A 14532-nucleotide genomic window follows, 5' to 3' on the forward strand; every position below is an offset into this window, starting at 1 on the left:
GCACAGCGATATCCAAAGCTTTATCAGGTGGGCTGGTAGAACCTCACTAAGCCAGACCACCCGATCCAATTATTTTCGCTCTCACGACAGATATGGAGTGCTAGGGACCTATCTTAAATTGTAGTTTGGCCATTGGGACACCACATTGCCAAACGGAACATGATCTAAACATAGCCAATTAATGTTGACGTCAGTAGTCAATGTGATTTTCATGAACAAAATTGGGCACCATCATTTAACATATATCATGTAGAAATGTTACCATGTGTTTCCTTTTTCTTTCCATAAAGTTACTTAACAACAAACCAAACCAAACCAAAATACTTATATGCAGCTGAAATGATATCTTGATATAATATAAACAAGATTTTTTTTCTTTGTAATTCCGGCAAACTGATTGGCTGAATGAGTCAATTTATTTTGCATTGATTTCCAACTAATGAAAACAAGTAAGAGCCGCGTACTGAGATGTACCACTGTCACCAGAAAGCCAATGCAAGTTGAGGGATTACCTTGCCGCCTTCCTTCTGTACCCACGTGTACGAAACGATCTTACGTGATCGCATCCTTAGGTTCCGGCTACAATCGCCATACATTTGCACAAACCGATTGTGGGCTGAGATCAACGGTGGTATGCTACAATCAAAATTTACAATTGGTCCGGGCCAAACTTAGTAGTTTTAATTACTTTTGTCCCTGAACATACTTGTTAAGAGATGGTCTGTTTCAAGTACATAATCTGCTTTACGTTCAAACGTTGTCATTCATTTTGTTAAACTTTGCGATTCAAATCGACACTTCGAAAACACGAATGAGTGAGTGAGTGAGTATGGTTTTACGCCGCTTTTAGCAATATTCCAGCAATATCACGGCGGGGGACACCAGAAATGGGCTTCACACATTGTACCCATGTCGGGAATCGAACCCGGGTGTTCGACGTGACGAGCGAACGCTTTAACCACTAGGCTACCCGACCGCCCCTCGAAAACACGAAGAACGCATTGCAGATTACAGGTGCAGAAATATTGTTTATGACGATAGCGACCCACATAACTATCGAAAATAATGTTCGTCCGAGCGTATACTAAAGTGTGAAATAACATGGCTTTTAAATGAAATATGAGAAGGATAAACACTGAAATGTCTGCACGTGATAGTCATGCCCGTGATCTGTAAATAACGAATCGGCAATTAATCTAAGTTCATATTGCGATGATTGGCTAATGACTTTGGGGGCGTAACAGTTTATGTCAATAAAGTATGCAGTCATCTGTTTCACGTCATGCCAGAAATTGTATTCCTATACCAGCAATGTTTATCGTACCTGTTTTGATGTAAATGCTTGTTTGTCATTAAACATTTGTTGAGAACATGTTCTTTTGTTGTGAAATTTAATATTAAGGATTGACAATCTAATTGTTTCGGTTGATAGAGATACGAATCGAAAAGCCGATGCGAAGTCTAGATGAGGTACCTCAGCTGCCTTTTGATACCGTGTTTTTTGCAACCAGATTGAGGACTGAAACCCACTGATAAAACACAGAAATTGATATGACGTTTGCAATCCTTTTGACATGCCACGACATTCTACAAAAGCTCATAACACACATCCAATATTTGTCAAAAGTATTCCGATCCAAGATGAACTGCTAGTTATGGCTAACACACGATGACGATATTGCCCCATGGCACTGGGAAGAGAGTGGAAACTACCATCCCATCACCTATCCTCTCAATTTGCACAACCCATTCAGGGCTACCTGAACTGTTTCGGATGGAGAAAATGATTAGACATATCCAACGAAAAGGCTGGTCTGTTCTAGGAGATTCACAATTGTATTAACCAGGGAACTGAAAAGCGAAACGTTGTTCAGTTTCAATGATATGATCTCTTGACTTTGGAGCTGTTCTGATCTCAGCCTCCAGTTCCCTTGGGGAATTAATGGCATTGAACAAACATCGTGGCAAGAAAGGTTCTACATTTCATCAGAATTAGTCCATCTGAAAAATTCAAGGGAATATTTTGCTTCGGTGAGTACAGAGTGATGTGGAGCTATATTAAGGCCTCACTGTGATAAAACATCATCACTTTCCCAGCACTGCCAGCACAAACTAAACACGACGGTAAGCGGAATTGAAACGTGCATGGCATAAAATTTTACATCGTTCCATAGGATTTCCTTTTATGAGTTCAACGTTGATGTCACATATATCTACAAAGATGAGTCGGGTTATCATGTGGTGTTTTGATAGGGGTAAAGAAGTACATTTATCGATCAACTCGCGAACACCATGGGTGAGATTTCAAGTGATTATGTTGTCAAAGATGCCGATGAACAATGATCTGGCCAAAAGATGTGAACAAATACATTTACACTTAACCCAACAAACAAATGAATTTTTATATATTCTCTTTACAGCGATTTCTCCATGCACCGTTGGCCCTACTTTCAATCTGGGCATAAAATTCAATGTAGGAAGGACAGCATTAAAATATTAAATCTTACATTCAAATCACTTTAATTCGAAAGTGCGTCACGACAATCATTTCACTCTGGTTAAAATGCATGTGTGCCACTGAATTTCTCTAATCTGTTTAGCGAAAGCTTTGCATATCTTTCCAACAGTCAGAACGCCATTAATAATTATTCAAGGGAAAAACAAATCTTGAATATTTTAAATTTCATACAAAAACATTATTAGTGTCAGAATATTCCGCTTAACGGATCTTCATTCCATCTTACAAATCACCACGGTATTGTCAGGGGGTAACTTATAACTAAATCATTCACAAGGGTTCAATAAATGTCGCGTGGCAGCTTTGTGGTATTGATTTCATCAGCTGGAGACGACAAGCACCTAATTGACAATGACTGCTGTCATATATGGCAAGTGGCGATATCTCGGGTATATATATTCATCAGGAGTGTGTGGCTGACACATATCTGGTACCAGAAGCTCATCTCAGTGTTGATGTGCATAGAAAGGAATTGTGAAGTTGGAACGATGGCATAGCGGAGATATATGTTTAAGAACTACATTACGCGCTGTCTTATACATTTGCCTTGAATTATGATATTTTTTTATGAAGCGCGCTCATTAGTGCTGATAACAGTTTAGCAAGCATTTAGTATTAAGAAGCAGTAGGAAGGGTATAAGTAATAAAAAGCAGCATGATAGGGAGAAGTAATAAAAGCAACAGAAAATGGAGTAGTAATAAAAGCAGCAGGAAGGGGAGAAGTAATAAAAGCAACAGGAAGGGGAGAAGTTTTAGAAGCAACAGGAAGGGGAGAAGTAATAAAAGCAGCAGGAAGGGGAGAAGTCATAGATGCTGGGGGATGGGGAAAAGTTATGGAAGCAGGAGGATGGGGAGAAGTTATAGAAGCAGCAGGAAGGGGAGAAGTTATAGAAGTAACAGGAAGGGGAGAAGTTTTAGAAGCAGCAGGAAGGGGAGAAGCTATAGAAGCAGCAGTATGGGGAGAAGTTATAGAAGCAACAGGAAGGGGAGAAGTAATAAAAGCGGCAGGAAGGGGAGAAGTAATAAAAGCAACAGGAAGGGGAGAAGTAATAAAAGCAGCAGGATGGGGAGAAGTTATAGAAGCAGCAGGAAGGGGAGAAGTTATAGAAGCAGGAGAATGGGGAGAAGTTATAGAAGCAGCAGGAAGGGGAGAAGTTATAGAAGCAGCAGGAAGGGGAGAAGTTATAGAAGCAACAGGAAGGGGAGAAGCTTTGGAAGCAGCAGTATGGGGAGAAGTTATAGAAGCAACAGGAAGGGGAGAAGTAATAAAAGCAACAGGAAGGGGAGAAGTAATAAAAGCAACAGGAAGGGGAGAAGTAATAAAAGCAACAGGAAGGGGAGAAGTAATAAAAGCAACAGGAAGGGGAGAAGTAATAAAAGCAGCAGGATGGGGAGAAGTTATAGAAGCAGCAGGAAGGGGAGAAGTAAGAGAAACAGTAGGAAGGGGAGACGTTATAGAAGCAGTAGGAAGGGGAGAAGTAATAGAAGCAACAGGAAGGGGAGAAGTAATAAAAGCAGCAGGAAGGGGAGAAGTCATAGATGCTGGAGGATGGGGAAAAGTTATAGAAGCAGGAGGATGGGGAGAAGTTATAGAAGCAGGAGGATGGGGAGAAGTAATAAAAGCAACAGGAAGGGGAGAAGTAATAAAAGCAGCAGGAAGGGGAGAAGTTATAGAAGCAGCAGGATGGGGAGAAGTTATAGAAGTAGCAGGAAGGGGAGAAGTTATAGAAGCAGCAGGAAGGGGAGAAGTTATAGAAGCAGCAGGAAGGGGAGAAGCTATAGAAGCAGCAGGAAGGGGAGAAGTTATAGAAGCAGGAGGATGGGGAGAAGTTATAGAAGCAGGAGAATGGGGAGAAGTAAGAGAAACAGCAGGAAGGGGAGAAGTTATAGAAGCAGCAGGAAGGGGAGAAGCTATAGAAGCAGCAGTATGGGGAGAAGTAAGAGAAACAGCAGGAAGGGGAAAAGTTATAGAAGCAGCAGTATGGGAAGAAGCTATAGAAGCAGCAGTATGGGGAGAAGCTATAGAAGCAGCAGTATGGGGAGAAGCTATAGAAGCAGCAGTATGGGGAGAAGTTATAGAAGCAGCAGGAAGGGGAGAAGCTATAGAAGCAGCAGTATGGGGAGAAGCTATAGAAGCAGCAGTATGGGGAGAAGTTATAAAAGCAGCAGGGAGACATTCGAAGTTGAAGCAGGAAGAAGTAAATAGACGTTGTTTGAGAAACAATAACACGGGACACCTGTTGATATTTTGTGTGATTCTGCGTTGTGTTATTTCGAACACTTTGCAAATGAAATACACAGTTCAATGCCATGAAACAAAGGCGCACACTATGCCATGATCACCTTCTCACAAACACCTGTTATCATTACTATTTGATACTAGTCGATTTATGTTTATGAATATATGATAAAAAAATATGATATATGTCGAATTCGTACAATGGACATTTCTTATGATAATGGAAACAAATCGCTTTTATTATCATGCAATGGCTATCATTAACTTCATTACCTACAGGGAGCGGTCGGGTAGCCCAGTGGTTGAAGCGTTCGCTCGTCACGCCGAAGACCCGGGTTCGAATCCCGACATGGGTACAATGTGTGAAGCCCATTTCTGGTGTTCCCCGCCGTGATATTGCTGGAATATTGCTAAAAGAGGCGTAAAACCAAACTCACTCACTCACTCATTACCTACATATCATTCATTAAGACCACAGAACGCAACTCTGCATCGTACGTCTTTTTGTAAATTTGGCTTATTAAGATCTCGGACATGGCAAGACACCAAGCATATTCTGTCCCAGGCACGACAAATCAATATATTCCTGTGGGTTAGCAAACTTTATAGTTGAAATGAAACAGCCGATGTCGTCCTTAAAATGATATTATCTTTGTTACCTCAATCAACACAACCCTAAGGCGTCCTTGGTTCCCGTCCCCTGCTTCTGTAATGTGCGACACAGAGGGGCACAGAGGGGCACAGAGGCATATAATTAAGTAGAATGGGCCCGATATACTACTTTATTTGTTTGTAGTGGCCAAATAGTCAGCGATGATCTATGAGCAAATTGAAATTGTTCGCCCAGCGGATATAAACTAGAGTCTTCCCCGGGGAAAATATTGATTCTTAATAATCTGCCTTTATGAGGCCATTTCGTATAAAAGATAAATCGTGCACGGAGCAACTGGTTGCATCCTTCAGAAGCTGCCTTGAGGCTCAGTGTGACTGTGTGCATGATTTGGGAATGTATCATCTTCAACCTCGTGCAAATTAACAGTGTATAAAATGGACATTACCATGACATCATGGTTTTAATACAGAATGTCAGACAGAGTGATTTATTTACAATTGTTAGAAACCTCAATAGTTGGGTTTTGAGACGTACGTATTACAGAGAAGAATCAAGTTGAAACGAGTAAAGAAAATGCACTTTCAACAAAAAGTATAAACTTGGCTCATAATTCTTCCTCCAATGGAAGTGGATGGGATAAAACAAACCCCGGAATGGAATTACTAGAGGGGCAGAATGGGTACTTATTAAATAAAACGCCCTTTTACTCCGATGTCATATATCAGGTCCTGACTCAATCTAATTGTCTTACTTAAATCTCAATGGAGAGATTTGTCTGGTGAAGGACATGTGCCTTTAATGCACAGAAGCAGGCACGATCTTTTGGATCAAGTTAGAAGGTTACATTTCCGGATCTTTGGTAAGGACACACAGGATGTTCTCACCACGGTGAACCGAAGGGCCTAAAGGCTACGTTATTGTACGAACACATTTCTGAACTTCTCGAACAAAGCATTATTTTACCTTTTTTGTCCCTATGTAACAACCTTCCATTAGGCGTAATGAAATCGACTATGGCGAAAAAGTTGGTTTTTACATTTTGTCTAACTTGATTTGTCACTCGTTATTTAAATTCCTAACATTTCATTGATTTTCAAGGAATAAAGGGCGTATTGGGTATTAAGGGGCAAGAACTCGTGAACGTTATTCGTGCCAGGAACAATAGGGTAATTCGAGACAAATGTCCAACTAAGTTTCCACGTCGTCATTGCCAAGTAACTCATGGATCATCATGACTACTTATGTCAAGAGTTTTTTATGTCACTCTTTGACGAAGTTGCCCTGAAGTAAATCCTGGGCTGCTCCCAGGTCATTTCTGTCGCGTAACGTGTCACATCTGATACATCCGACACAAACGTGTAAGCACAAGCGATAGAATGTTTCATATCCTATCATTATCTAATACCGGGTCGACTAGCAGGCCCTGATTAACGTGGAATTCGTTACCAGCGAGCATATAAAAATCGGGGGAGAGGGGAGAGAATCGGACACTATCGCAGACTTACGGCTGCATGCAGGAGGGACCATCTGGCCTGAATACACGTGTGATACACGACGATAATGTACATTAAATGGTTTGACTGATCCAACATGTACACTGAACCCAGTGATCTCTATGGGTGCTGATGGTGGTAAGGTTGTGTACAGTGGGGTTGCAATTTTTTATATTGCCCACGTCACATGTTTTCGAGCCTCATCTCTTTTCGAGCCCCAAAGCAATACGTAACCACGCGTTTAATGATGCAATCAAGGTAGACGTTTCAAAGCTCACTGAAGCCATCAAAGTGTTGGATACTTGTCACTAAAGTTAGGTTACGAATTAGGCCACACGAGGTTAGATACTCAATAAGTAATGAAAAACAAACAGCTCAAAGCGTATTTTTGCATTAATACACATTTTAATCAGACTTGATCTGATGATAACTTTGCATCAGAACAATTGTATGCACCGATGACGTATCGGCTGCTTTTCGTAAACTTTCTGTCTGTAATGCCATGTGACTGATAATGTTGTGCATGTATTTTTAACTTTTCTGAAATGGAGGGGCTCGATATCATGTCACGATAACAAGATTGCGCCTGATCGACTCATCTCGCTCGGCGAGGCATTATCGCTATAAATTTAACAAGACATGGTCATTTGACCATCCAAGTGTTAAAAGACATAAATGTTTTCAAAGGTAAGACTTAATGTTAGCGTATTGGGATTGTTATTAGACACATAAATACTTCTTAGGGGCTCGAAAACCCATATCACCAGGATAATACGTAAATACGGTTAACCTGTTAAAGGGGTCTCTGTGAAATTGTTTTAAAGGAGAATAAAGCTCAGTTCAACAACCAGTCAAAGCAAAATTAAAATTCCCCAAACAGCACTTTATTTATCTGTTCGCTACACTTGTATGTTGTATATTCATCCAGCGGGTAATGACTAATCATTAACTCTAATAACACAGAGACAATGTTTCATTCGTAACAGGATACTACACTATAAATTAACCTGTCCGAAAATAGGCATCAGAACATGAAGGATAGTCGCCCTTTGAGCTTCAGCAAGCTGCTACCATGACAACTTCGGAGTACTGTTGAGGCAATTACGTGATAATATTATTTTGAATAATGAGTACCATCATTACAAAGGTTCAAAAATCTATATACCAATTTACACAACCGGTTGACCCGATGCATCAACTCTCGCCTCGATGTCGTGTTGTTGTCAAACGTGAAACGAAACTATTGACATTACACGACACTATTTCTTTGAAGAACTGATTATAGACTGACTATTGTTCAATCAAAAAAGATACGTGACGTCTCGTTTGACCTATATAACTTTGAGGCAGAAAATAAAAGGGTTGATATAAAACTTAAATTGGTGAAATGAAATGGGGTGAACATTTTAAAAACTGAAATGAGAGAACCATACACGTACGCCTACGAGTGTTTGATTGACAAGACACAGACATATTTCCACACATCATCGATCTAGAGGTACTTTGGGTGTGTTTTTTATCATTTCTGAAATGAGTTCACATTCTCGGGGTAAAGTATAACAACCGTTCTGAAAGTTCTTATTTTCTTCAGACATGTGTGCAATATTAAGCGAAACTATCGACAATAAGCCCTGTGGAACCAAAGGGGAAAAGGTCCTTATCCCAATTTGGTGTTTTACGTCAATAAAGAAAACTACAATGGGGATCAGATGGCACATTGTCTGGGTGCAGATAACCCTCTGATATTTGGTCACCATTGGCAAGGGACCATACCTTTATCTAAAGATGACAATGTTGGTCCTTAGCAAATGTTGATTTGTATATGTCACATATGTCTATATAATTAACTGGTATTTATGTATTTTTATTTTTTATCAATTCTGAGAAATAAACTTACTGTAAATAATTTAGATTAATCATTTGAGTATGTGTATAGGTACATGTGTAAATGTACTTGTATAACATCATGTAAGAGAATACCGACAGAACTCCATAAGTGAATCCTCTCCTCAGTATATTGTGGCCAAAATTGAGCAGGTATTTGCTTATGCCGTAAGATCAATAAGTATTTAAATTGCTGCGCTTCATTTCCCTTTGCCTAAAATCTAGTCTCTTAAATGAACATATTTACAGATAAGAACAGTTGTTAAAATATAGCTATCAAAATATAATAAAAAGGAATCCAGTGACTGTCTCCATTTCTGCAGTAATCTAGACTAAAATTATAGACTTGCATTGGCTGTATTGGATATATTTGTTTCAGGGTCTGTATGAAAGACCGCATTGACCTTTACGCATTTGTTTACTACAAGTACGTGTTATTTCCTGATAAATAACTCACGTGATAAACAATATATGTTTAAATGTAACAATATTTGAAGCCTGGTTGTGTTGTGAAGCAGAAACGTCCCTGTAATAACACTGAGTTCTGGCACATCCTGTCGGGGTTGGCAAGGGAAACGTCATAATGGTCCAGATCTCACGTGTAATGTTTAAATCACTTTTCATTAAGACTTAAGATATTTATTACATGCTTGGCGTTCAATAGACTCATCTGACATCTGTCACCTGCCCGTATGTTGCATGACACATGATTGGTCATCCGATAGCAAAAATTGGACACTTCTCTGGCCCCGGATCATCAATTTCATTGTCACCAGCCTTGATTACATATGTCAATCAGCTAGCTGGTCGACGAGGGGATAAATGAAAATATCACGCCTGAAAGTGGCTAATTTGTGTTGACCTGAAATTCACTGCTAGGTCTGATTCCGTCAATGGACAATACTGAGCTCGAATGAACCGATAGGGGTCATCCAATAAATTGCGACATACGGGGCAGTGCTTAATCACAGAAGATAGACTCAAGGTGACTCTTATCAAGTAGGTATGGTGGCGTAATGAAGACAGATATTCACAAATACTCTAATTACTCAAATTTTACAAGATATAAGGTCATACCTGGTCAACCTTGAGTCTATATGCGGGTATTCCGAGCATATTTGTTTACATCACAGAGTGTTACAACATATTCGCTGTCTGCATGTTCGCAAATAAACCACATTTGGAGACTTTCGGTAACTGTATATTTTCCTTGAGAGCATACAATTTGCGGTACTTCTTAACGGCGTGAGTAGTAAATATTGACTATGAATATTCGAAGATGAGAATGTCCTCTTATTCGGTAGTCAGTGATAGCTCGATCATTTACAGGTGTAGGTTATCAGTCATCGATAGAGTGAGCAACAACGTCATGTCGGGTACGATGAAACATCAAACCAGCCAGCAAGCTAATGACCAACGTTTCCCACATACCTCTATAGCCCTCGTCTGCAGACCTTGTGCACAGTCATGGGTAATTATTAAGCGATTGGGTTGTTTTCATTTTCATCATAATTCCATCCCAAATTGTACCTAGAGATCCACAGGCGGGCCAAACGATCGTCATCGTCAGTAAACAGAGTAAAATTACGCCATATATTATTCTACGCAATTTCATGTCATTTGCATATTCTTGGCAAGATAGCCTCCATCCACATTATAAAATAATATGCCTTTACATATACATGTAATGTTAAGTGGAAACGTCGTAAAAGAATACCATTCGAAATAGACCCTGTGTTCACGTTTCAAAGGACGGGTGAGTATCACCGTCAGAGCTGACTTGGACTCTTCACCATGAAATACGCTCATTTAAAACTCATCTTACATTGGTGGCCGCTGAAGCATAATCATTCCGATATACAATATGGGGATGTGGTAGCGGCTATTGATTTAGAAATTAAAGGGCCAAAATGTCTCCTGTGCTGATAAGATATCGGAAGTCACTCCTCCAGATCGGCTCTGATCACAATTAGGTAATGCAGGCATGTAGGGAATGAGTTAGGCCTTTGAGGTTTAACTTACGTTCAGTGAATTTACTGTCTCCAAAGGGTTGAACTGGAGCAGCATCAATAACGCTAATGTCTTTGTTTCGAGATTCAGGAATGGAAAACGAGAAGTAAATATCTCTGGGCTGGTTAACCCTACATTAAAAATGTGTAAATACTGATGTCAAACAAATTTGTTGCACTTCCAGAAAATGTCAATACAAATGGCATTCAATACTTGAAAACTCCATGCTTGACAGCTTTCAAGTTTAACACATGAAGACAACGTGTCTCCTTTATAGTGCATTTATTATATTTAGCAAAACATTATTTGGTACAAAATCCAATTTGTAGGAGATATGATATGTCGGAATTCAAATGAGTCACGAGATCAAAAGCCATTGTTACTTAAGATTGAATGAGCATGCAATTCAGCCCCTCAGTTCAGTGAAATCAATGTTTGCACAATGCTGTCATACCCGTGAAAGTAATGTTCTAATGGAGGAAATAATTCTGCAATATCACGCAGCTATATTCATGTTATTCACAAATTGCATTTCTGTCCCACAATACTACCCAAACTACCCCATGAGGGAGTGCATGTCAATATGTCACTGCCACAATACCACCCAAACTACCCCCATGAGGTAGTGCATGTCAATATGTCACTGCCACAATACTACCCAAACTACCCCATGAGGGAGTGCAAGTCAATATGTCACTGCCACAATACTACCCAAACTACCCCAAGACGGAGTGCATGTCAATATGTCACTGCCACAATACTACCCAAACTACCCAATGAGGGAGTGCATGTCAATATGTCACTGCCACAATACTACCCAAACTACCCCATGAGGGAGTGCATGTCAATATGTCACTGCCACAATACTACCTAAACTACCCCATGAGGGAGTGCATGTCAATATGTCACTGTGTCTGAGACGTAACAGGGCCAAACGAAAAATATAACAGATATAAAACGTATTGAGTTGATATGATGCGGTTGGTGCTTTCTCGTATTTGTTACTTATATATATCATCTGCCTTAGCCGTAACCTAGCAACCCGCTGCACACGAACCACACACCACACGCTAACAACATACACGTCACACACTAACACCACACATTAATTATAAACACACACTCTAATTATAAACCCCCCAAACACACACTAATTATTAACACACTAAACACACACACTTATCGAAAACACCCCAAAGACAATGATCATAAACACCCCAAATACACACAAATCATAAACACAATAAACACAGACCCTAATTAAAACACCCCAAACACACACGAATTATAAACACAATACACACAGACAATAATTATAAACACCCCAAACACACATAAATAATAAACAGCCCAAATACACACTAATTAAAAACACAATAAACATACACGTTCGTTATAAACACCCCAAACACACACTAAGTATAAACACCCCTAAACACACACACTAATTATAAACACCCCAAAGACACAATAATTATTAACACACTAAACACACACACACAAACCACACACAACACCACACACTATCTCTAACTCTCTACCCAACTATACATCCTTAATTTTCAGTCAGTTTTATTATCTATGGGGGAAGGTTTATTATCCGTATACTCACGGATCTGTGAGCTCCAATTCCCTTGTCCCCGCCCAGGTTGAGTCTGGAGGCGGCCCTCTTGTCCCTGGTCGAGCGGGTTGGCATATTGCCATCAGTCTGTTCATTGTGGCGAGCTGCAAGAAGTACAAGCATAACAATTTACCTGGCGCAGAAATAAGACTCAACATCGTGGTAGGTGGATAAGACTCAACATCGTGGTAGGTGGATGTGCTGTTTTTATTTTAACAACACATCAACGATCATAACTCTGGAAACAATGGCTTCGTGATACATTATGATTAAATGTTTCCTCTCCAAATTTTCATCGTGTTGTTCAAACATGGATGAAAATTATTTTTGTCAGTTTCCCGGACAGATACTTTCAGTTGAAAAAATAAAGAAAATTGACTGGGTTGTTGATTAAAGTTGAATACTGAAAAATATATTTCAGCTGATCGACGTCACAACGACCGGCAAAGTGAGATGATTGTCACTACTTGTTTGTGGTATTGGAACCGGATGCAGAACCTAGTAGTTTACAACCAATGCGGGATACAGCAAGCTTATTTGCTAAACCCTCTTACAATAACAAAAGGAGACCAATATCAACATATGGATGTGAGGTTTTGAGTTTAATGGAAGTACCAACTGTTGAAAGGGTGCATTTGAAGCTTATTAAACAAATATATACGTTAGATTTTGTTTATGGTAAAATGGTCGTGCTTCCATGACTCGTATGGTGAAACATTGGTTGAAAATTCTCAGCTGTGGTCAAGAGAGGTAAATGTATTCAGTAAATACAAAGCTTTGTTAGATAAAGCTCCTTATAAACCAGAATATATGAGTTGGGTTAACTTGATTAGAGAAGTAACGTTTCAGTATGGTTGTGAGTATGTGCGGCTGTCTCAGGAAGTAATAATAAGATAAGATAAATAACTTTTTCAAATGAATTAAAGCAAAGGATAATAGATGTGCATACGTAAATGTAGAATAAGCTGTTCATGTCGCTTCGTGGAACTAGACAACATTTGAATATCAAATATTCCCTTACTATGGAAAATGAACATTAATTGATGTCACCAAATACAGAATAGTCTCAACTCCAGAGGGGGTTCTCATAATCTAATGATGGAAAGGGAATGTGGGCAAATTTTAAGATTGCATTTGAAAATCGTATCTTATAATGAATTGGAAGATGAATACCACGTTGTTGTCGTAAGAGGCGACTAACGGGATTGGGTGGTCAGGCTCGCTGAATTAGTTGATGCATGTCATCGCCCCCAATGGCGTGGATTGGTGCTCATGATGTCAATCACTGGATTGTCTGGTCCAGATTCGATTATTTACAGACCGCCGTCATATAGCTGGAATATTGCTTCGTGCGGCGTTAAACAACAAACAAAGCAAACCAAACCGCGTTGTTATGGTGTGTCCTTTTTATGATAGTATTACCAATCTTGGAAAACATCTGATTATTAATGTAGATTTCCATATGTGCTACTGTTTATTAATTTGTAACTTGATGCGCATCCTAAAACTGTTCATGATTTATCTAAACACATATTACATATGCTTAATGTTGCAGAATAATTCTAAATACATAACTTTGAAATATATCTGTTTTTTAATCACCGAGGGTCATGTCTTTGGCCATGGGTGGCTTGAGGACGGATGTGAAGTAACAATCTGTCTATACTTCAAAATATGCTTAATGTATTTTTGTTAATATTTTGTATTTGGGTCTTTGGGCTGTATTGCTTAAACTTCTATAATACTACATCATCTGGTTTTCGGGGGCTGTGTTCTAACATGACTTCCGTGTGTAAAGGCGAATGTTGAAAAAGTTGAGAATGATGAAGCACAATAGATTTATAAACAATTTCATGTTGATCACTTCATGAAATCGATTGGGCAGACTGAGAGGTGGAGATTATGACTCCCATATATTTGCTGTGGACGCTCTCGGCCAAAACACTTATTAAGAAACATTATCTCTGCTCGCTCAGCATTTTGAGGACGTGACGAATAGCCTCAAATAGTTCTTCAAGAGACGAAGCTATTTCCATACAGTGATCCAATCTGATGTAGCTAACCGCCAGTATTTTAGTGATGAAACACGAAATGATTACAAGTGCAGCTGGAAGCACAGTGATTTGTTACTAATTTGCAAGTCATCCCTGGTAA

The 14532-nt window shown here is 39.5% G+C and overlaps 1 protein-coding gene across 7 annotated transcripts in view; it reads right to left on the bottom strand.

Annotated features, from left to right (window-relative positions):
* Positions 1–14532, bottom strand: part of LOC139454169 (short transient receptor potential channel 7-like) — a 210532-nt gene that overhangs the window by 28296 nt on the left and 167704 nt on the right. For all 7 annotated transcript variants that reach the window (XM_071235719.1, XM_071235720.1, XM_071235717.1 and 4 more), the window contains exon 2: positions 12370–12482. In XM_071235719.1, the coding sequence (XP_071091820.1) occupies positions 12370–12482 (113 nt within the window). The remainder of the gene's footprint in view (positions 1–12369; positions 12483–14532) is intronic.

This window comes from Haliotis cracherodii, unplaced genomic scaffold (assembly GCF_022045235.1).
Source record: "Haliotis cracherodii isolate W230 unplaced genomic scaffold, xgHalCrac1.p SCAF_10, whole genome shotgun sequence".
NCBI lineage: Eukaryota > Metazoa > Mollusca > Gastropoda > Lepetellida > Haliotidae > Haliotis > Haliotis cracherodii.